The following is a 21261-nucleotide window of genomic DNA, read 5'->3' on the forward strand; positions in this document are numbered from 1 at the left end:
AATCCTCTGATGTTTGCCTGGTAGGACACTCAATCATGACACCGCATGTGCTCCCCGTCAACAATTATGTAAACCCTTACCTTCAGGCATGGTTGCCCATGTCGATGGGAGACCGAGCTCTTTTCCCGGCACTACTCTCATCTTCACTCTCTCACCAAAGGATAAATGACCTGCTCACAGGGAGAGCCTTCCTACCTCCAAATAAAAACGCCGAGTCCATTCTTCAAGCCTGCTACAAAGAAACAATTGGTGCAATCAATGATGCTTTACGAGATCCACGAAGAGCAACGACCGATGCCACCATTCTAGCAGTTCTCATGACAGTCGAAAAACCAGTGTTTGAAAGCAGCAGGGAATGGTCTCAAGAATCGCCGTTCCTGGCGTCTCTTCAAAGCCTCCAATGGTTGAGTGTTCACAGTGCTAGAGAGCCTGAAATCGCCCACCAGGATGGCTTGTGCAAGATTATCCACTTGCGCGGGGGACTTGCCAGTATTGAGACACCGGGCGTTGCGGCGGCTGCTTTCTAGTGAGTATTTGGCCATCATTCTCAACTGGATTCTTTTGTGACACCCCAAGCAGCCGAGTACTTGTCAACGCTACACTATCGATATCTTTTCCATCGCTGCCGTTCTTCTCGTTGTCTGGAAAAGACAAGCAGGCCATAAAAGAAGTCAATACGAACGACCCAACCAGCGCTGATTCTCGACGAGACTTCTTACATGAAGCTGGACTCATTCCGGCCGTTGCATCGGTATTCCAAGAGTTGGCAGACTACACAATATCCATTGAAAGCTACACCAGAGGGGACTCGCTGAGACTCGATGCTCAGACAATGTGTGACAGGCGGAATCTCGTCCAGTATAACTTGATGTCCATACCACCGATCAGTGGCTCAAGGCTAGAGGACGCCGTTTCGGAAATTTGTCGTATCGGTGTAATCATATACAGCATCGGCGTGACATTCCCACTTGCAGGAGTCGGAGCTCCATTCGGCATTCTCGTGCGTTTGTTGAAAGCTGAACTGCAAAAGAGTAAAGTGCTCGAGATTGACCCACTGCCTCCAGCTACCAGTCATCTCTTGCTCTGGGCTCTTACGATGGGTGGTATTGCGGCATTGGACAAGCCCGAGAGGCCATACTTAACCACTGCATTATTTAATGTCATTAGTCGATTTAAGCTGACTCAGTGGAAAGATATGAAAGTGGTACTCAAATCAATCCTTTGGTTGGACAGTGCATGTGACATGGGTGGCAGGGAGCTTTGGAGGGAAACCTGCCCTCTCATACAGCGAGAATCCCAAACACAGGTACAAGAGCAAGAGCCCCAACAATCGTCCATAAGGAAACCATCGCCATGTGGCCAGTGCCAGGATAGGAAGATAAAATGCGACAATAAGAGGCCTTGTCGCAATTGTGTGAATGGTGAACTTGACTGTTCATCTGAAGTTGCTAGCAGTATGGAGAAAAGGAGGAAGCAGGTCTTTTCGATGCGGCAGAAACCCTGCGATCTATGCAGGCGGAGGAGGGTTCGATGTGACAAGGGTCAACCTTGCAAGCGGTGTGCGAGTGGTTGTTTCAAGTGTGTTTACACAAATATTCGAACCTGACGCCAATCTCAGCTTGAAGTCGAGATTCCCTGCGTTTGCCCACGTGCTGTCATTTCTCCTAAAGAGTCGGCTGTTACCTTTCGATGATTATAATCTAAATGAACAAATGATCAAGGTTCTCTGCATCTTATGTAGGAAACAACAACCTGATAGAGATTCTCTATTTTTGGGAAAATATTTCTTAAGAAATTGTGTAGATATGACGAGAGTGAATATTTGTGTTTGGATCCCCTTTCGAGAAATTGCCGGCCAGGGGACCCTGGAATTAAACACCGACACAAGGCCAGGATAGGAAGCGGATGGGAGGCGGACACTGCTCGTCCCAAGCTTCTCTCTCTCTCTCTCTCTCTTTGTGCCGTTTGCCAGCCCTCTCTGCGACAGTCAAAAATTTCTTACCTCAGCACCCACTTGGCGCTACGGAATTAAAAAAGATCCAGGGGTTACCACCCCTGGGCATGATAGAAATTACTGTTGTAGATAAGGTAGACTGCCAGATATGAATTCGATGGGTTTGTGGTATATTTTAAAATTGGTGTTATAATTATTATCTGTCATGGATAACCTAGTGGGAGAGTCACCGCTAAGACGGCAACCTTGCTTCGGCGCAAGCCAGCGGGTACTGGTGCCTGGTTCGAATCCTGGGTTCGACACTTCACTCGTGCGAGTAATCCACGACGCTGGGGGTCGCTAAGCCATGGAGTCTACTGTTCAGGATAGTAATATCGCAGACGAGTCTCCAGCCTGGGATGGCGATGCCAGAATACACCGTCCCGTACAGGGAAGCTGGCTGTTGGTGTTGCAACTGCATCTTTTTGGATGTTCTTTGTTCCCTTCCTACCCTCACCTCACTTCTTCAATTACCACCTCATTCCCTCTAATTATGACTGCGTGAGTTTTTGACTTCTAAGTTCTTCAAATCTGTTTTCTCCGCTCCACACTCGATCCACTCAGTCTTGCTTCCGAGTCAATTCCAGCGCCCAACACCCCTGCACGCCGGCAATTGTGCTATTCGGACGATCGCCATTTTCTCATAAATAAGCCGAAAAAACTTGACGAAGAGTGGATATCAGATTTGGGGGCCAAAGTCAGGGGCTGTTACAGGAACCCTGTCCGTCTTATTACTCAGGCCGACCACAATCCTGTCAATCGAACAACTCTTTCGAAAATAGTTCCGCGCAGTAAAAATAAAAATAGAGATTGATGGGAATCTTGGAATCAATCTAGCAGCTCAACGAATACAACTCTATCAAATGGATATCCTCAGAACAAACGGCGACAGCTCCAGACAGGTGCGTGGGAATAACAACGTGCTTGCAGCTACCCCCCTGGGCTGATCAAAACGCCCCTAGTGCCAGCCCTAGTGCCAGCCACACCTAAGAAGCTTCAGCCCGAGCCTTGAGGTCGCGATTGAACTCGGCAAAGTGGGCCTTCATCTTCTTGCCCAGCAGCGACGGACTCATCATCCAGGCCAGCAGACCCTTGAGCTCCTCCGACTGCGTGAAGATAGTGGCCGCGCCATCCTTGGTAGGCTCGATGTGGAATCTATGAAGACCGGCGATAGTGAAGACGGGTGGACCCTGCCACGAGAACAAATCTTCAGAGTTGGCCTAGATATCCTGATTAGCGCTGTGCCCTGAGACCGGATTTGAACTCCCTCACCTTGATTTCGGCAATGAACTTGAAGTTCTCAATGTTGACATCGAGCTTGTCGCCATCTGCGAGCGTCTGAGCGGTCTTGTCCTTATCTTGGATCTCGATCCCCTTGATGAAATCGGTGTGCCATTCTGGGTATGCCGAGAAGTTCAGGAACTACGTGCATGTTTCGTTAGTTTTGCGGTTGTAGCTTTCTTGTTGTCTCGGGTGATCTGTCACGTACAATTTCCCGCACCTTCGCAGGCGGCGCAGCGATCTCAATAGAGCTTTCGTTCTTGTAGGGCATTTTGTCTGTGGATTGTAAAGATTCAAAAGGTCGAAAATTAGAGAAAGGGGTGAGACCTTGTCATGAAATGGTGCGTGTGCACAAGCCGTGTTGCTTATCCTGCATGACCCCGCTCTGAAGGCCCATATCGCAGGCCTGAAAGATCTTCAGGACCTCAGATTGTGCCTACTATCCGCAAGTTTCAAATGGGGCCGAAAAGAACACGTATCGACGATTGATGAAATTGGACAGTTTTGTGGTGTTGAATTGAGTAGCAATAACTTGCTGGGGTTTATTCGAACAAATACTAACTAGTACTAATCAACTCAAAAACTATAGCTAGTTTATGGCGTTGATCCAGATGTTATAGGTAACGAGCGTAATCGCATAAAAATCATATCCTCATGTATTCCTTCGCCAAGGACAACTTCTCTTTCAGCTTTGAAGGTTTCTTTAATGCCCCTCCCTCATTCATTCCATTATCCGGGCTGTCCAAGTGTTCCCGATCTCAAATGCTTGATCGAGAACTTGACTTAGCAGCGGAGCTCACCGTGGTTGTTGCTGATGCACTTGTCTGTTAAAGATCGACACGTTAGCTGGCTCTACAACCGAGGTCCCGAACGACTTACTCAGGTCAATGGTGGTGGAAACGTAGCTGTGACCCTGGTCCACGTTGCGGCACTGGCACTGATACTCGGTGTGTCCCCTCATGACACAGTTGATGCAGGAATCCTGGTAGTTGCCACTGTACCGTTTATTAGATACTGAGCCTGCTGAAAGGTAGATACTATGCTTACTTCGATCCGCACTTGAGGGAGCCCTTGCTGTTCTTGAGGCACCGGTTTAGATCGATGCTAGTCTCGCGCAGCTGGCCGTTCTCAAATTCCTGGCACTCGGCCGTGAGCTCGGAGCCATAGCCCTCAATTGAGCGGCAAGTGTTGGCGAATTTAGAGGTGGCAGAGACCACGATCGCGAGGAGCGAGAAGAGGGCGATGTTCTTCAGGAAGAATTGCATGGTGGTAGATATGTAGTATGAAGGAGAGAACAAGAGGAGAATTTGCTGATGCTGATGCTGATGAAGCAGTGAGGTTGTAGGAACAGCGTTCTTGTATTTATATAACAGAAGGGGTGTTAAGTCCTCGGAGCTTCCGGTTGCTTGAGATCATCTAGAACTGGCGTAGTACTGATGCATCCAGTAGCAGGGCATAGGAGAGCTACGATGGCTCCTTGCGTGGGCTGGAAATCCCGCAGCTGGAAAAAGTCTAAGTCAGTTCTTGTTACTTGAGGTCATAGTGCATTTTTTCCTTCGATTGTGACGTTTTTCGCGCTCCCCATTGTCTGGGCTAAACCTTAGCTGTCTCCGCTCCATTCGAAGTACATTGGGTAATTGAAGCCACAATGTGCTAGATGATGAAGGTTTTGTTTGAAGTCTGTTTAATACCAGAAGCAGAAATAGAAGATTTAGATCATCAAAAGCCTGGTGTTCAGTAGGTTTAATCCTAAGGATAAGAGGGTAGACGGCCAGCTCACCCCAGAATGTGCCAACTGCAGCTCCAAGGAAACTTACCTTCTCTACTACGTATAATTATGATTCCTGCCATTCTGTGCATTTGACTCACTATCACTCCACCGAGAGCATGGCGGTGAATCTGCGATCCACTAAAGTCAGGCGTGGATCATACACGCCGATCCCGAAAATCACTGCAAGGGACACATTCCACACGAGCTCAGGACCACTAGATCCACCACATATCGCATCTCTAAGACAGAGCCAATCGACTATCAAGATTTCTCTTGAGTGCTACCATTCGAGTCATTGCAGACTGATTGAGGTTTACAAAGTGGACTTTGCTGCACGGAACTCCAACCTTGCGGTTCTCCAACATCTTCCACGCTCCACACTATGACAACTAACTGCAGGTTAGATCCACTAGACATGTCTTATACCTATGGGACTTTCTTTTGGTCTAACCGAGTAGCCCCTTGACCCGCTCTTCATGGCCTTTCACCTCGTGCTGAGTTGGGTATATCCCGCCTATCATTGGACAGTCACGACGTTTAGGAGAAATGTTCGACGTTCCGTGATTTCTGCCACTCTGCTCATTCAGAAAATTTGCGACTGCGGTTGATAGTTGGGCCAACTTGTGGCTTTTCATCATCATCGTTGAAGGAGAGGGGAAAAGTGAATTATAGTAAAACTATCGGTCACTGCTGGTAGTGCTCCATAGCATCTTCGAGAATCTGAGACACCAAGCTGCTTAGCATGAGCGACTGCTTGTGGGATGTGAGGGTGAAGTGCTCGGACGATATCAGCCGACCGAAGACCAACAGCGCCCAGCCCCCAAGTGTCCGTTCCCAATCAAGTTTTAATGAACGAAATAGCGATTCCATCAATTTCATCACATGGTGGGGATACAGCACCTCTGAGACCCGGGTGGAAAAACTACAGCGTGCCTTCTGCGTGTTCCACCCACCTACTGAGATTACACTTCACATAGGCGGGTTCCCATGGGTCTTGCTGTTAAGACACGCTGATTGGACGGATTGCCTCTGCCACTAGCCTCACGATATTTCTGTCTACTCAGGAGAGGCTTTGCATAGATAGCTTTACACCTGTACTTTGTAACACAGGCTTTGTCGAAAGTTGTGGTGGAGAATCTAGATAAATCTGTTTCAGCTACGGAGATGATGGGGTGCCGTTGCGCGTTTTGGAGACGGCTTTTCCAGTCAAGTCATCCTCAGTCAACGAAGGAGTATCTGCAATCATGTCGACGTTCAGAAATAGGCGTCACCACTGAATGTCAGTCCGAATATATCTCCAAGCAATGACTGGTAAAGAGACATCGAAAGCCATGGAGTCTCCAAAAGACAAGCGATCACGAGAACTATGTATGGTTCCTCGGGTGTGCCTGCAGATCTGAGTCCATTTGTGAATGTTGGCCCTGGAGCACAGAGCCGCCGCTCATCCACATTCCAGCCAGGTACTCGTGGAGCCCATGAGAGTCATCGCCTGGTCCCTTGGGAACTTTAAAAAAGGGGTGCGATTTGTCTCAGTTTCAGAGTGCGGGGTAATTTAGCCGATCAGCTTGGACGTCAGTCTGAGAGTCGTGTGGAACAGCATGAGAAATCCTAAGTAGAGGGTTGAGTGATGGGAGAGACTAAGACCGAGACCAATCAAGCTATAGCTACACAAGACTGGAAAGGACCCAGACTTCGGAACAGCTGAAGGTACGGAGACTTAAAATCGATGATGGATCGACGATCTTGGCGGACGGGGAGTGTTCATTTCCGGCCCTGGCCCACTTAAAGACCCCGACTGGCACCCCCTAGCTTGGGAATGTCTGCCCTGGATTCTTTTCATGACGTGCGTGACTTAGCTGCAGTTCAATTTCCACAGAAGCATCTGCAACCGTTCACCTTCATAAGACCAAGTCTCTCCAGCCTTCATCATGTCAAGCTCAACCCCAAACCAGTACGTCATGGCACCAGATCGCCATGCGGAGGTGAGCGACCAGACTCTCAGATTCTCCAAGGATGGCACTTTTCAGATCTCTGTCTTTGAGGATTTACATTTCGCCGAAGGTATTTTCAAGCCTCAGGTCACAGGTTGCACTACTCGGGCCGAGTATGCTGACCACGTTCATATGCAGATGCCTCGAAGGATGTCAAGTCCAAGGGTGTGATGAGATATGTCCTCGAAAAGGAATCGCCGGATTTTGTAGTGATAAACGGAGACTTGGTCTCTGGCGAATTCACGAAAGCTTCGAATTCTAGCGAATACGTCCACGACGTCGTGTCTCCCTTGGTCGAGAAAGGCAAATTATGGGCGTCGACCTATGGGAATCACGACTCGAATACGAATCTCTCCCCCCGACAGGACGTCTTTGATCAGGAGAAGAAATATCCCAACAGCCTGACTCAGAGAAAAGTCTTTGCGCCCAAGGCTGGAATCACGAATTATTATTTGCCGGTCTATTCCCACAAGGCCCCGGAGAGCAGCACCCCGGCACTCATTTTATGGTTCTTCGACTCAAAGGGTGGAAGCTATGCCACAAATCGCGATAAAGATGTCAGCCCCGGGAATAGAGGCGACTGGGTGGATGCATCCGTATGAACGTCCCACCCAAATATTTATCTTCACAAGCTGACTGAAACCCAGGTTGTCGACTGGTTCGTGGAGGCCAAAAAGAACTTGTCAGCGGAATATGACCATACTATCCCTTCGCTGGCATTCTTCCATATCCCCTCCCACGCCATGCTTAAATATCAACAAGACGGGTTCGACGCCTCACGAACCCCCGGAATAAATGGCGAAACGGTGGTTTCACAGGGTTCCATGGACACCGACTACTCGGGACAAGACCGCCGATTCATGGAGGCTCTTCTGAATACCACCGGTCTCATGGCGACTTTCAGTGGTCACGACCACAAGAACGATTGGTATGTTCCCACTGGGTAGATTCTGCAGGCCAATTGCTAATTTGCACAGGTGTTTCAAATGGGATGGTCACACTGTTGATCAGGACCTGAAGGGAAATGGAATTAATATGTGCTACGGTCGGCATACTGGATATGGAGGTTATGGTGACGCGACCCGTGGTGGACGTCAGGTTCTCTTGGACCAGGAGACTATGGATGATGAAATTAAGACTTGGATTCGCTTGGAAGACGGCACCATCTCGGCACCGGTCACGCTTAATGCCACATATGGCCAAGATAAGTATGCGAAGATCAACCATAAGAGATCCTTCGAGACTTCGAGTGCGTCTGGGGTGCATGACCACTCGGCTTTACTTATGATGATCTGTCTCTGGCTTTCGATCGGGGTTATGTTCTGGAGACGTTGATTGGAAGTCTTCACGAATCTGCCTTGCATGTACAGAGTAAACGAACCTTACGCATAACAGGACAAAACCGCTGAAACCATGACAATTCTAGGTGAATTTTCTGATTCAAGTTCCTCAATTCATGTTCCTCTAGACGTGGTGATTGTTCACTGTGCCCGCCGTCTCCGTCTCTTGTCGGCTGGTCGTTCCTGTTTTTTGAAGTCCCCAAGCACTCTTTCCAATTCGCTTGCCGTAGAACTTGACCAAGTAGCCCACTGTGACAGGGCCAACGATGGTGTTGAGAAGAATGGCCCATACAGCAGTGATGAATCCTTCTGTGCTCACATAGTTCGTGTCATTATACCCGATTTCTACAATCAGTAACCCGATCTCTCCTCGTGCTACCATTGCAGAACCGAGAAGGAGCCCAGAAAGCGATGCTGAGCCGTAGTTGCCCTTTTTCTCTGGCGCTACTGGAGTATCGCTCGTTGCGTCGGAACTGTTTCTCTTTCCATGGGTTTCATGTGAACTCTCGCTGGGCGTGGGGTTGTGAGGCTTCGGTGACTTTCGGGAGCCGATGAACTCGAAGATGGGAATCCATATTCCAACGATAAACTGTGAGATGAATTAGCTCTATATCTTCAGGGGAGATTGAGGGTAAGAGCCACTCACCTTGGCAACTGTCATTAGAAGTGAGAAGAGAATGCCTCTCCAGATCCGCTTCCCAGTCCAAAGTCCCACAAAAGGAATGGCAAAACCAATGCTGGCGAAGAATAGTGGCTCCATCAGATATTTCTGTGTATCCAATAGGTATAACTCAAATGTGTGAATGAACGTCGGACTCCTATCGGGATCCTGCTCGCCTTCTTCGCGGCTCATGACAACGAAAGGACCATCCGGATGCTTGCTGGGGAGATAAGTGAGGAATGAGCCAGCGAGAAAGGCGCCAAATAGGACAGATGTTCCAGCATATGATGCAATGCTGATGAATGCCGACAGAACCAGGACCATGAGAATGATATTGGAGACGTGATCATATTTGGCAAATGCATGCTCGATCCAGCGGCGAAAGACGGGCGCGAATACCCATTTCGTGAGGATAGGCGTTAGAATCGCCATAGCTACTGATGCCACGATCGGGCGACCGATGATCCAACCAAGGCTGGTGTGACCCGAGTCGGGGCCAGATAATTCACCCAAATCATGGATAACACTTAAATTCTATGTCAGTTCCAAGGAAGTGGAAACGGAGAGAAAGATACGTACCTGGCTAATACAAGCCCAACAACATCGTCAATCACGGCCGCGCTCACAAGAATTGAGCCAACCCGTGTCTGAGACAGGTCGACCTCTTTCGCAGCAGAGGATATAACGGAGAAAGTGGTGCCTAACGAGGTGGCAGAGAGCGCAGCTCCGATAATGAATGTCTCGACAGCGCCTAATTGATGTCAGAACAAGAAGTGACAGTGTGGAATCGAATTTGCACATACCATATCCGTATCCTAAATAGAGTAGCAAATAAGAAAAGGCGATCGGCAATATGACGCCCGTCGCAGCTCCTAACACACTGGAGAAGAAATTTTGCTTCAAGAGGTCCAGCCGTATTTGAAGGCCGCCTGTATTCCTTGTCAGCACCCTTTCCTGGATTCACTTGTTCCAACGTACTCACCTTCAAAAATAATCAAAATCAAACCAACATATCCAACCGCGAGGAATGTTTCCTGCCACGGGCCTTCAAGAATATCGGCTAATGGTTTCCCGTATATAATTCCAACTGCAATTTGGCCAATAATGCCCGCACGAATGATTTTCGCCGAGAACCACTCTGCTAATGACAAGAAAAAGAAAAATGAAATGATTATTAAAATCTGTACGACTGTAATTCACTGTCAGCCTGGGCGTTACTTCCGCTAGTGGCGATTACTTACTACCAGGCTCGTGGTATGCAAGGAAGCCTCCTGCCATGACAAGGCCCCGCAGAGAATATTTCCAATAATGGAAGATATGAAGGAAGGCAATTGAGCTGCCCGCTGAAAAATTCTCTTCATCGGCACCAATGTCTGGGCACTTTCTTGGGCTTCTTGGCCATTGATGTCTATGACGTCGGGTCACGTGTTGTTCGCCAGTCCCATGGAAAGTCGTCCATTTCCGTAAATTATGAGGGTAAACAATTGGAGGAAACAATGATGAAGAGAAACAATGGAGAAGTGAATTTGATTTGATGTTTCGAAGTGCTCGTGTGGTGGCTGGCCTTGTAATTGCATCGCAATCATTTGCTCGTCTCCGAGACTAATACAAGTCGCCAAGCATAAGGCTAATAGTTATTTTAACAATTCAGGCAACACGTAAGATTCGGTATAATTCCAAATCATCGATGAATCCTGCGTGTGGAAAGCAGCTCCAGTGTACCAAGTGTTTCGATGGCCCTGCAACGAGTAAAGGTCATTGTAAAACCCTTTCGCAATCCTATCTCGGGACACTGTCAATTCGAAGGGAGCATGGCTCTTGTATGCGACAAACTCTGGTTCACCAGATACCTTCTCAGCGTACCCGTTGGCCTGCAACTTCTTGATGTACGAGAGAATCTCATTTTGAACAAAGTCGTCTGGTACACTATGCGGGCTACCGTACTTGATATCGAAAACATCCTCGATTGCCGTCGCGAAGATGGAGTAGATTCCGGGGAGTGTGGGAAGGTTATATGGCGTCCCAGAGCTCACAGAGTAGGAAGTGAAGTTTGTTGGGAGTCCGGTATTCTTGACCAAGGATGTGTAGTAACCAGTGTTCTCAAACTTGCCAAAGAGATTAGCCTCGCGCGTATCGAGCGCGAAATGGTTCATGTTATCGAGCTTCTGAGGAATGGCAATCAACAACTTTTTCGCTACCACGACTTGAGTGCCAAAAGGTGTTTCGATATCGAGCTCGATTGCCTGGTCATCTCTGCGTTGCGTGGATACCACTTGGCCGTTGAAAAGTACATCGGGCCCGAGGACTTTCGTCGCGTGATCGTAAATTTCGTAATTGTCCGAGCTTGTTGTCACCAAGAACCCAGTCGAGATATCTTGGATAATGTCCAGTCCGAAGTTCTTGAACACATATAGTGTGGGCTGATTGAGGAAGTCGCCAAGACCCTGGCCATATTGAAAGATAGTGTAGGCCGCGTTCCCAATTCCGGGATACTTGGCAAGGAACTGGCCAAATGGCAATAACAGATCTTCCGGGATCGGGTCGGGAAGGAAGAATCCTCGTTCGATGCTTGGATACTTGGCTAGTTGCTCCGCATATGCGAGCAGTCCTTCCCTAGGATCCGGGCTCTCATAGATGATTGAATTGGCGGATGAATTCAAGTAATGTGGAGAAGATGAACCGAAATTCGGAACCTCGATGGTCCATGATACATTCAATCGATTGAAGTAGTCCTTGACAAGTTGTTGGTTGTGGAATATTTCGACACCGTAGTCCACCGTTACCCCGGTCTCAGGATCCTTGTAAGTATTGGTATGACCGCCCAGAATACTTTCTTTCTCGACCAGAACAACTGATTTCCCCTCATCGCGAAGTCTTACGGCTGCAAAAGTGCCCGCAGACCCGCCGCCTATGATGGCAACATCACGAGTAATGGTGTTTTTATGGCTTTGAGTAAAAGGCGCATGCAAAAAGCAAAGAGCAAACACAACCTTGAGCGCTGAGAGAGACATAATGCTTTACATGGCACATGAACCAGGTATGCATCGATCGGGAAGATGCCAGTTAATGAAGCAAGCCGGATTCATTTCAGTTGTTTCAGTTGCTTGTGTAACACTGCATTCATTTCTAAGGTTAATATGCCATGGACAGGTGAAACACGGCTGGTATTTGATTTGTTGCTTCCGATGGCCTCTGATGGCCCACAATCCTGCCCCTACATACGTAGCATTGCTGCTCCGTACTGTCAGCCCCACATCCTATATACATTCATTGGTCTTTCAACCTGATTCGAAATCCGAAGCTGTAGCCACTTCTTGCACTCACCAATCGGGGATGTCATCGGGGAACGGGAAGACCCAGCAGCGGAGACGAGTCGTGCTTGATCTTACGTGGGTTCGGTGCTTATTTATCTAATGATTCCGGTAAATTGATGCGATGGCGAACTGCTGACCTGGGCCATTTGATCAACCATAATATATTTAGTTAAGCTTACCGCACAGAGGAACTTTATGGACTAGTTTTTCACTTTCAATTGTACCAGAAAAGAGGATTACGGTAAGTGTTTGCTAAGTCCAGTGGAATGCTGAAGCGGGGGATTGCGCTCTTGAATGAACGCCGGCTCAAGTCAAGGCTCCTTCATGTAGGCGTCGGCAAAGGCCCAGACCATCCAAATAAATAAATGATGAATGGTCGAGAGGTACTTCGAACTCCGATAGACAAATGTCCAAGTCTGATTCAGAGTGTCGACCATTACCGCCTTCCAGTACGTAAACGCCCTGATCGCGGCATATAGATACCCTGCGAAAACCGGTATGCGGTATTTGGGAGTCCCAACCGGAAACCTGAAGGGATTGGAGGATTCTGCTGAAAAAAAGAAAACATATGCTTCATATTTGACCTGGCTCTAGTCACTAGGTAGATGTGAGCGCAGCAATAGCGAACCTTGAAAGGTTGGAATGTGAGAGTGAGAGAGCATTTTTCGCGGGGCTGATTGGCGCATGGCCCGGCCCTGAAGCCACCTCAGAACCGTAACAACACGTCCGATTTAACCCTCCTGAAGGGCGGACACTATAAAAGTACAACTTGATAGCCTTCGTACGCTTTTTGCTGGGTCTTTGGAACTCGGAGCAGATTTTTGAATACGAAAATAATCGTACTTGGAAACACTTTATTTGATTAGGGTACATGGTTGAAGAAACCTCTTCGTCTCGGACACAGAATTGTATAACGGTCACTGAGATATCGAAGTGGCTCTTTTTATACTAGGTTATGATTACAATCGCTTCTTGAAGACCAGCTGGCATCCATCCTAATGAAAGTTAGCGCAAGTCGCTTGTTAGGGAAACAAATGGTAATTCACTAGGAATTTCTCACCATTGGGAAGAGTGTGGCAAATACTCTGATTTCTTCTGACTGCGGTGTAGCATGGTGCTCCCAGTCAAGTTCGAGCGCCGCTTTGCCTATCATAGCAGCCATCGATAGCGGCACATACCTCCTAGCGAGGCAGTCATGGGCCCCGGCGCCGAAGACAAGCCAATTTTTAGTCTTGGCCTCGGCATCTCCAGAGATCCACCTATCAGGATCGAACACATCTGGATTGGGGTAGGCTTCCGGGTCATGTAGGGCTGGGTAGCAGGATGGAATGATCATAGACCCTTTGGAGACGGTGTAGTTGGGCGTGACAGGGAAATCCCTTGTCGCAAGATAAGGTACAAAGATGACTGGTGGTCTGTGGCGAAGAATCTCTTTGATAACAGCGTTGGTATAGGTGAGCGACTCAAGCATCGGCAAATCAAATGACTTGTACTTGTCACCACCTCGGGCAGCCAAGTTCTCTTCCCGCAATCGATCGAGTACATCTGGTCGTTGGGCGAGGACTTGGAATAGCCATGTTGTAGCACTGCTGGAGGCATCTTGAGATGCAAACAAAAAGGTAAACAATGTCTCTCCGATCTCTTCATTTGAGAATTCTCTGATCAGATTGGATGGTTTCTCGACATCTTTTTCGCCCGCGGTGATTCTCTCACGATATCGATTTGACTCCATCATATGAAGAACCCAATGGTCGACAATACATGTAGGTGTTGAGCCTAGTGCCATTCTCTCCTTGCACACCGCGGCACATTTTGCGAATTCGACGTGTACTGCATCGGCCGCCCTCTTTCCCAGCCAACATTTGGTGAACGGAATATATATCGAAAGGGGGATGTTGACGAGCTCAAGAGCAGCAGTAGCCACGTAAAAATCTTCAGTGATCTTCGTGACAGCGTCCTGAGAGATGTAGTCTCCAAAGAAAGTGCGACAGGAGATGGCGCAGTTGATTTCCCTGAACAGCGTCATAAACTCTGTTGACCGGCCCTGATTCGCCTTACTAGCCGCAACAAACTTTCCAAAATAGTCAGTGAACACTTTTTCCTGAACCGGTAGATAGCTGGAAAGAGCTCGATTGGTGAAGAGAGGCGTGAGTCCTCTCCTATACTCAGTGTGGGCTTTGCCTTGGAGGAAAACCCAAGCTTTTTCGCCCAGAATGTCTCTTGCGATCGGGACGATACATGGCTCGGTGTAGGTGGGAGACTTGAAAACTTTATGGGCTATGTCTCGATCGGAAGCGAGGACCACAAACCTGATGAGAATCGTGTGGTCAGCTCAATATGTTTTCTGCTCATGATGAGAATACATACTTGTGGAAAACTGATACACAACTGAGGGGTCCACTCGCCCACTGTGCGAGGTATGACTCAAATTCCGGATGAAGTGCTTGGATGAATGGCCCTATGAGGGGGATTTTGAATGTAGGACCAGCGATCGAACCCTTTCGTTTGAGGTAGATGACTAGAGAGGGGGTGAGCTGATTTCTCCCATGGAATTGAAGCCCATACTTACTTTGATCATAGACGATGAGGCCGACCAGAAAGGCTACGATATACTGCCAGGGAGACCATCCCGTAAGTAAGTCTGGAAGAGTGATTTCCAATCGAGAAGTGTCAAGATGTCGTGTTTGTGGTGACTCAGGCCAAGCGCTGGAGATGTTGACGATTTCAGATGCCATTGTGTCGACCTTATGGGAAGAGAAGTCTTTTCAGCAGAGTCCAGGAAATTTTGAGGAAACAAAGCCTCAAATATTATATTGACTGCCCCAATCCTCTCCTCTCTATGTTGCGTGATGCTATATTAACCACCCAATTTGGGACTAGGTGGAATCGAGACCGCGGCGTCTAGGCTTGTTCGGGCCTAGCTTCACTAGATTCAGTTTCCCCCAGGGGCACACTGTTCACCGCCCTCGGGTTCGCCGGGTCAAGTCTCCACTAACTTGCGGCTTCGGCTTCTCTACTTGTTTCCTTTCTTCCAAGATGCGCCAAACCCTTCGCCGGTCCTGTACTGCATGCTCTAAATCAAAACAGAGCTGCAATCTGAACACGCCACAATGTGCTCGTTGCATTAGGCGCAAAACCCAATGCATCTATGCCAATGAGCCCACGAGATCGCTGGAGGGATCCAGCTGTTTGACCAATTATAGATCGGGATCTCTCGACCCCTTCGATTCGTATCCCCAGACGAGGCTCCCCCCGGAACAGGTTCAGCGCCTTATCCATAGTTGTACGTAGGCCTCAATAGAAGTTGCCAAGCGGATATTAACTAACCACTTCAGTCCTCCACAAGATTGCTTTCCAATATTATCCACTCGACCTAAACGCAACCACAAATCCGTTTCTCGTGTCCTGGTGGCCTCTTGCCTTGGGAGATCCAGCACTGTTTCATGTCTCATTGCAGACAGCATGTCTTGACGAGGAGCTGCTGGCCCAGAAGGGCTTCAGATCCTCAGAGATCCTCATGGCTGACTCGGTGGCCTTATTACGACGTAAAATTGGGAACACGTCACTAGCTGTTCAAGACGGAACAATGAACTCGGTCATCACCCTGGCCACGATTGAAGTAAGATCCTTTCTTGAGTCATCTGGGCTCCTGCTCACTGTTTCTGAACCAGTCACTGACCTCAATCTACAGTTTGGCAAAGGTAACAATAAAGTCGCCGAGATGCATGTTGACGGGGTGAAAAGACTAGTTAAAATGCGGGGTGGGATAAACTCGGTCCGACAAACCAGCCCCCTCACAGCGAGAATGATCAGCTGGTGAGCCACCTCCTAGTTGCCTAGACAAAATCGTGCTCACGCGTCTAGGGTTTCGATGCTCATCATGGGCCATCCTCAATTTGACACACAGGATGATTTCGGAATTGGAGATGGGATACCTCCGATTCCGGAATGGCAACTAGACCCGGCCGCCACTCATGAGTTGCCAGAAACCATCCTTGATGTTGACTATGATGTGAGGAACGTTTTTATTCGCCTTCGAAATGTCTTTCAACGGATCCAAAACATGCAATTTCCCAATACACAACTTCACGACCTTACATCATTCGTCATACACCGACTTCTCTATCTACCCTTGGACGCAGCGAATGTTCAGCGATCACCAATTTCGGAATGCATTCGCTGCGCAGTCTTAATTTACATGTTCATTATACAGGGGCCAACATATTACTCACACGCAATTATGTTGAACACTGTCGTCATCAGCCTTATTGAGAATCTCAGTCGCCTAGACGTAACGTCTCGGATATACAGCTCCCTCGATATCTGGCTTGCCGCGGTAGGAATGGTGGCATCCGCTGGCACAGCTCATTACCAGTGGTTTTTGCAAAGAACGCGCAAAATTTCGACTTCTCTGCAACTATTTACATCCGTTGACGTCCAGACCCGCATCAAGAGCATTTTGTGGCTGGAGACAATGCATGCTGAGCAAATTTTTCGACCTCATTGGGAAGCTATCATGGTTACTGAAACGCGACCAGTGCCATCAGAAACTACGTGTATATTATCAGGTAGTCCTAGCCCGGGGCTTTTATGAATACAAATAAAAGGTAAAAAATCGGCCAACCCTAGATTTTTAGATTAACGAACCTAGCGCTTGGAAGTAATGAAAGACCAGTCACAGCAGAAAATGTGACATAGATTACGGGTGGATCGTATACTAGTTCCTGATCTGTTCCTGATCTCTGATCTCGCTTAGATGTTAGCGCGTTTCACCCTTCGGCAGTTGACACGAACTACCCGTCACCGCTCAATTTCATACACTCACTGCTTTGAATTGGAGCCAGTCACTGCCACTACCTCTTTGTAGATATGTGCTGAGAATCGCCTTAAAATTGCGGAAGAACTGTTCAAAGTATTTTGTAAGGAGATACGGGGCTTTTTGTTTGCGTGTCCAGGATCCAACGGAGCTGAGCTTAGTCAATTCATGTTGAGGCACCTCTAAGCAACCATGTTCGCTTGAACAAGTAAAACATAGCAAAATTTGAGATAGTGGTTGAAATGAAGGGTCCATTTGAATGCTTATCGTCGGCAACATATTTGTCGACATGACTCTTGGACGTGATGGTGGCTCCAGTCTATCCACAGATATGAAACACTTGAACCTTCGTTTATCGAACTATCATTGAGGCTCAGGTACCATGAGTTTTGTGCAATTTCCAAAGAGAGAATTCCTCGGAATTTTAATTAAGGCATGCAGTTCCTTGGGCTGACTTGAACCAAGCAGAAAACTTTCTCTCTTCTACTGCTCATTATTCCATTCTTTTCCATTTGATGAACTTCGTTGAGCGAAGTATTCTTCCCCTCTTTTGTTTACTGTGCTTCGCTTCGCGTGACCTGTGAACACACTACGACATGTATATTTCTAAGACTGCACATTTTCTACTGGAATTGGCTGCGCTGGTCGCAACCCACGGATATGTTAGTAGTATTGAAGTGGACGGTAAAACATACGGTGGCTACCTTGTTGATACCTACTACTATGAGTCTGATCCACCAGAGCTGATGCCTTGGTCGACCAATTCCACGGACGATTATTACGTTGCTCCTACTGCATATAACACTTTGATATCGTTTGTCACCACGACTCTGCTCCAGGAGCTCTCTCAGCCCCTATGAAGCCCGGTGGCTCGGTCAAGCATCTCAAAGCGGCACTCTGGGAGAAAGTTTGTACAAGGATACTGATCCCGGCACCTACGTGAACATCTGGCAAACCGTCAGCACTTATACTATCCTGGGTCCCGCTCTCCACACTGCCGGCAGCGTTTCCACTGCTACCTCGACAGTCGCTTCCACAACCGCCACTACCGCGACTGCTGCGACTGCTGCGACTGTCACGAGCGTGCCTAAGACAAGTACTGCTGAGATATCTGCCACTGAGGCGTCTGCTTCATCTAAGACAACAGCGGTCTTCACACCGCATGCTCAGGCTAACGGAGCTGCCCCTGGAAATGTCCAAGCCCCCAACGGACAAATTGATCAGGGCCAATCAAGCAAACCCGCCAGAAGTACTGCCGCTACCAGCACCTCTAGCACCTCCCCTGCTGCCTCCGGGGTTCTGAGCGAATCTTGTAGCCAGGAAGACTATTGTCACTGCAATGGCGGTACTGCATTCCAGCGCTGTGTCAACGGAGAGTGGGATGCTTCCCAAAGCGTGGCTTCCGGGACCAAGTGTGATTCTGGAGTCTCTGAGTATCCGATAATATTAGTCTTGAAGAAACACAGTGAAAGCATTCACTTGCGTCGCCAGGCCATACACAGCCATGCTTAATCAGAGATTTGAAATATTTCAGACAATCCTTCTTTGAAGCGGTATAAAAACACAGGACACTTGATTTTCCCCAAGGACTTGTCCGATATTCATAAATAACGAGGGGGTAGTTGCTCGGCTAAATGACGCAGCAGACGGTCAAGAAGGCGGGGCCAGCGGGAAGCATACAGGCGTCTTGGCACCATCCGCCTGGAAGAGAAGGGGTCACAAATATATTGAATGGAGAGCCAACCTTTATTCTTATCTGTAAGAATCCCTCTGGAGTGATTTTAGTAATTTCTATCCCAATAATGAGGATAACTTCCTTACGTTTCTGGTCTTTCTCGAATCTCTGCAAGAATCTCGGTTAAAAGGCTATCCCGAGGTCATTTGTCTGCGAAAAGAAGCAGGCGTCGGTTACATGAGTGGTAGCCGCCATCCTACAATTAGCTCTTAAGAATCTTAAAGACGCCGAAAATCCATCCTTGAGCACCACACAACATGGCAGAAAGTAAGCTGTCGTCGTTGCCAGTTCGTCATGTTGATCCAGGACAAAAGGACCCGACAGACTTCCGGTACCCCAGATGGTTTGGAGGCTCCGCCTCATGTATGGCTGTAGCTGTTTCCCATCCCTTTGATCTCAGTAAGGTGCTTTGAAGACACGGGTCAAGACAAGGATCTAACAGATATGCCGAACAGTCAAAGTGCGGATGCAAACAGTGTCAAATGGCGCTAAACAAGGGTCAATCCGAACCGGAATCCTCATTGTTCAAAGTGAAGGGTTGAATGGGCTTTACCAGGGTATTTCTGCAGGATTTATGAGATCATGTTCGTGTGTCAATAACAAATGCTCCGATTAGATATCTGATGATTTCTAGTAACCTACGGCACCGCCCGAATTGCCATTTACGAAGAGCTGAAAAAGTCGACAACTACTTCCGACAAGTCTCTCTCTGTTCTGGCGCTGGGATCTATGGCTGCTGTTTCAGGCTTCATTGGCGCCATTCTTGGCACACCATCCGATATTGCAAATATCCGGATGCAAAATGATAAGTCCTTGCCTATACAATATCGTCGCAACTACAAGAACGTATTTGATGCGTGGTATCAAATGAAGCAACATGAAGGCTGGAGAGCTTTTGTACAAGGTATCTGGCCTAACTGTTTCCGTTCGGGAATCATGACAGCAAGTCAACTGGCATCCTATGACGCTTTCAAGCGACTCCTCCAGCGAGTCGGTGACACAAGCGAGGAGAAGCCCTTGATCCATTTCTCTGCTTCATTACTAGCTAGTCTGGTAGCAACTACGGTATCAAACCCTATGGACGTAATTAGGACTCAGTTGATGAGCTCTGCGAAAAAACTTTCAGTTTTGACCATTGTCCGAGAGTTGTTCGCTGCTGAAGGTATTCGGTGGGTATTCCGAGGATGGACGCCTAGTTTTGTTCGTCTAGGTCCTCAAACAATTGCGACCCTAGTATTTTTGGAACAACACAAACGCTTCTACCGCAACTGGACCATAAGTCATTGAGAAAACATACATGAGTTTAGTTTCCACGAATTCACTTTCGTACAATTCACCGGTCCTTGAAATGGTGATCACCGTTCAAACAGACCGTATTCTCTCTCAATGCAACACTCGGTTGCAGCATCGATAACAATTAAGCAAGATTCATCTGCGATAGCATCGTTTAGGCTCTGCGGAAGACGCTAGAGGCTTAGGTACGAGGCCTTGAAGATGATATATTCTACAACAGGACAATTGTAGCATTATGCAAATTAGAAATTCTAATAGCATTATCACTTGATCTGTTGATCATTATGAAGAGAGTAGAGGGCACGCCCTGGTCAAAAGCTGAGCAACGTTTCATAATCATGCCATGTAAGAAGCCCAGCACCGTACTGTTTAACTCGATTTTCTCGCCAAGAAGGACTAGGACGCAAATCCGCATTAGTCAAGTGACATTCGGATAGTTTTCGGCCATCTTGACCATAATTGCGATTTTCAGCCCGCTTCAACACGTCAGCCGTGGAATCAAAGCGTCCTCGCCAAGCATTTTCAACCAGAGAGTTCAGTTCGCCGTTTCTAGTCCGAAAATTTCCCATCTTGTTGAAAATAGGAATGTTAAAGTACAAAAGTACACCCGCCTTCAAAACTCACTAGGAAAAGTAAATTTGGGGTTTCATTCCATTGATCACGTTTTCAATCTGTACCTTTTCAATGCTACCCTGTAAGGGGCTAGAGAAATGGGGGAGCATATTTCCGCTTACAGGGTGAGACATGATTGGATTGAAGATACATTCACCAATCGGGTATCTCAACTGCGACTACACCCCTGCCTGATGTCTCGTGGTAATGGAACCAAACCGTTGCCTTGAAAAGGAATTCAGAGAGCTCTATATTTTTCTCCACATTCCCGTACTAATGGTTCTCACATTTTAATACATCTTGCCAAGGAGATTGGTGACCTACAGGGTCCTTCGGCCCTATTTACCGCACCCATGGTAAGTACACGTTTAAGCCCTGTAGGGCTTGGAATTCTCCTCGGAAGGCTTTGTTTATTCCAATAGCTTTGAATCAAGGAGGCTGCCTGTCAATTCTA

The 21261-nt window shown here is 47.8% G+C and overlaps 10 protein-coding genes across 10 annotated transcripts; 5 read left to right on the forward strand and 5 right to left on the reverse strand.

Annotated features, from left to right (window-relative positions):
• Positions 1-35: 35 nt before the first annotated feature.
• On the forward strand, positions 36-1536 carry N7443_002774 (nucleoside-diphosphate-sugar epimerase; the record flags this gene model as incomplete). The annotated part of the gene is made up of 3 exons (XM_056882830.1): positions 36-526; positions 580-1204; positions 1453-1536. The coding sequence occupies 3 exons, from the start codon at positions 36-38 to the stop codon at positions 1534-1536; spliced, it is 1200 nt and encodes a 399-aa protein (XP_056744671.1).
• A 1443-nt stretch (positions 1537-2979) lies between these two features.
• On the reverse strand, positions 2980-3599 carry N7443_002775 (SRPBCC domain-containing protein; the record flags this gene model as incomplete). Its single annotated transcript, XM_056882831.1, has 3 exons — positions 2980-3213; positions 3266-3415; positions 3483-3599. Coding segments are annotated over 3 exons (501 nt in total), but the record flags the coding sequence as incomplete, so codon positions are not given.
• Positions 3600-4057: 458 nt separating this feature from the next.
• N7443_002776 (CVNH domain-containing protein) lies at positions 4058-4539 on the reverse strand (the record flags this gene model as incomplete). The annotated part of the gene is made up of 3 exons (XM_056882832.1): positions 4058-4098; positions 4154-4269; positions 4322-4539. The coding sequence occupies 3 exons, from the start codon at positions 4537-4539 to the stop codon at positions 4058-4060; spliced, it is 375 nt and encodes a 124-aa protein (XP_056744673.1).
• Positions 4540-6973: 2434 nt separating this feature from the next.
• On the forward strand, positions 6974-8371 carry N7443_002777 (metallophosphoesterase family protein; the record flags this gene model as incomplete). The annotated part of the gene is made up of 4 exons (XM_056882833.1): positions 6974-7106; positions 7175-7632; positions 7684-7964; positions 8014-8371. The coding sequence occupies 4 exons, from the start codon at positions 6974-6976 to the stop codon at positions 8369-8371; spliced, it is 1230 nt and encodes a 409-aa protein (XP_056744674.1).
• A 129-nt stretch (positions 8372-8500) lies between these two features.
• On the reverse strand, positions 8501-10315 carry N7443_002778 (cation:proton antiporter; the record flags this gene model as incomplete). Its single annotated transcript, XM_056882834.1, has 6 exons — positions 8501-8965; positions 9023-9563; positions 9617-9788; positions 9841-9966; positions 10020-10226; positions 10279-10315. 6 exons carry the CDS (start codon positions 10313-10315, stop codon positions 8501-8503), a joined length of 1548 nt encoding a protein of 515 aa, XP_056744675.1.
• A 356-nt stretch (positions 10316-10671) lies between these two features.
• On the reverse strand, positions 10672-12048 carry N7443_002779 (amine oxidase, flavin-containing superfamily; the record flags this gene model as incomplete). Its single annotated transcript, XM_056882835.1, has 1 exon — positions 10672-12048. The coding sequence occupies one exon, from the start codon at positions 12046-12048 to the stop codon at positions 10672-10674; it is 1377 nt and encodes a 458-aa protein (XP_056744676.1).
• Positions 12049-13310: 1262 nt separating this feature from the next.
• Positions 13311-15086, reverse strand: N7443_002780 (uncharacterized protein; the record flags this gene model as incomplete). The annotated part of the gene is made up of 4 exons (XM_056882836.1): positions 13311-13346; positions 13412-14660; positions 14719-14869; positions 14921-15086. 4 exons carry the CDS (start codon positions 15084-15086, stop codon positions 13311-13313), a joined length of 1602 nt encoding a protein of 533 aa, XP_056744677.1.
• A 301-nt stretch (positions 15087-15387) lies between these two features.
• Positions 15388-16785, forward strand: N7443_002781 (Cytochrome P450 61; the record flags this gene model as incomplete). The annotated part of the gene is made up of 6 exons (XM_056882837.1): positions 15388-15407; positions 15555-15634; positions 15687-15970; positions 16043-16167; positions 16216-16687; positions 16741-16785. 6 exons carry the CDS (start codon positions 15388-15390, stop codon positions 16783-16785), a joined length of 1026 nt encoding a protein of 341 aa, XP_056744678.1.
• Positions 16786-17763: 978 nt separating this feature from the next.
• N7443_002782 (uncharacterized protein) lies at positions 17764-18679 on the forward strand (the record flags this gene model as incomplete). The annotated part of the gene is made up of 2 exons (XM_056882838.1): positions 17764-17981; positions 18007-18679. The coding sequence occupies 2 exons, from the start codon at positions 17764-17766 to the stop codon at positions 18677-18679; spliced, it is 891 nt and encodes a 296-aa protein (XP_056744679.1).
• Positions 18680-19159: 480 nt separating this feature from the next.
• On the forward strand, positions 19160-20189 carry N7443_002783 (uncharacterized protein; the record flags this gene model as incomplete). Its single annotated transcript, XM_056882839.1, has 3 exons — positions 19160-19301; positions 19358-19486; positions 19537-20189. The coding sequence occupies 3 exons, from the start codon at positions 19160-19162 to the stop codon at positions 20187-20189; spliced, it is 924 nt and encodes a 307-aa protein (XP_056744680.1).
• Positions 20190-21261: the final 1072 nt, after the last annotated feature.

Source organism: Penicillium atrosanguineum, assembly GCF_028827265.1.
Source record: "Penicillium atrosanguineum strain IBT 20685 chromosome Unknown utg000002l_segment0_segment0, whole genome shotgun sequence".
Taxonomy (NCBI): domain Eukaryota; kingdom Fungi; phylum Ascomycota; class Eurotiomycetes; order Eurotiales; family Aspergillaceae; genus Penicillium; species Penicillium atrosanguineum.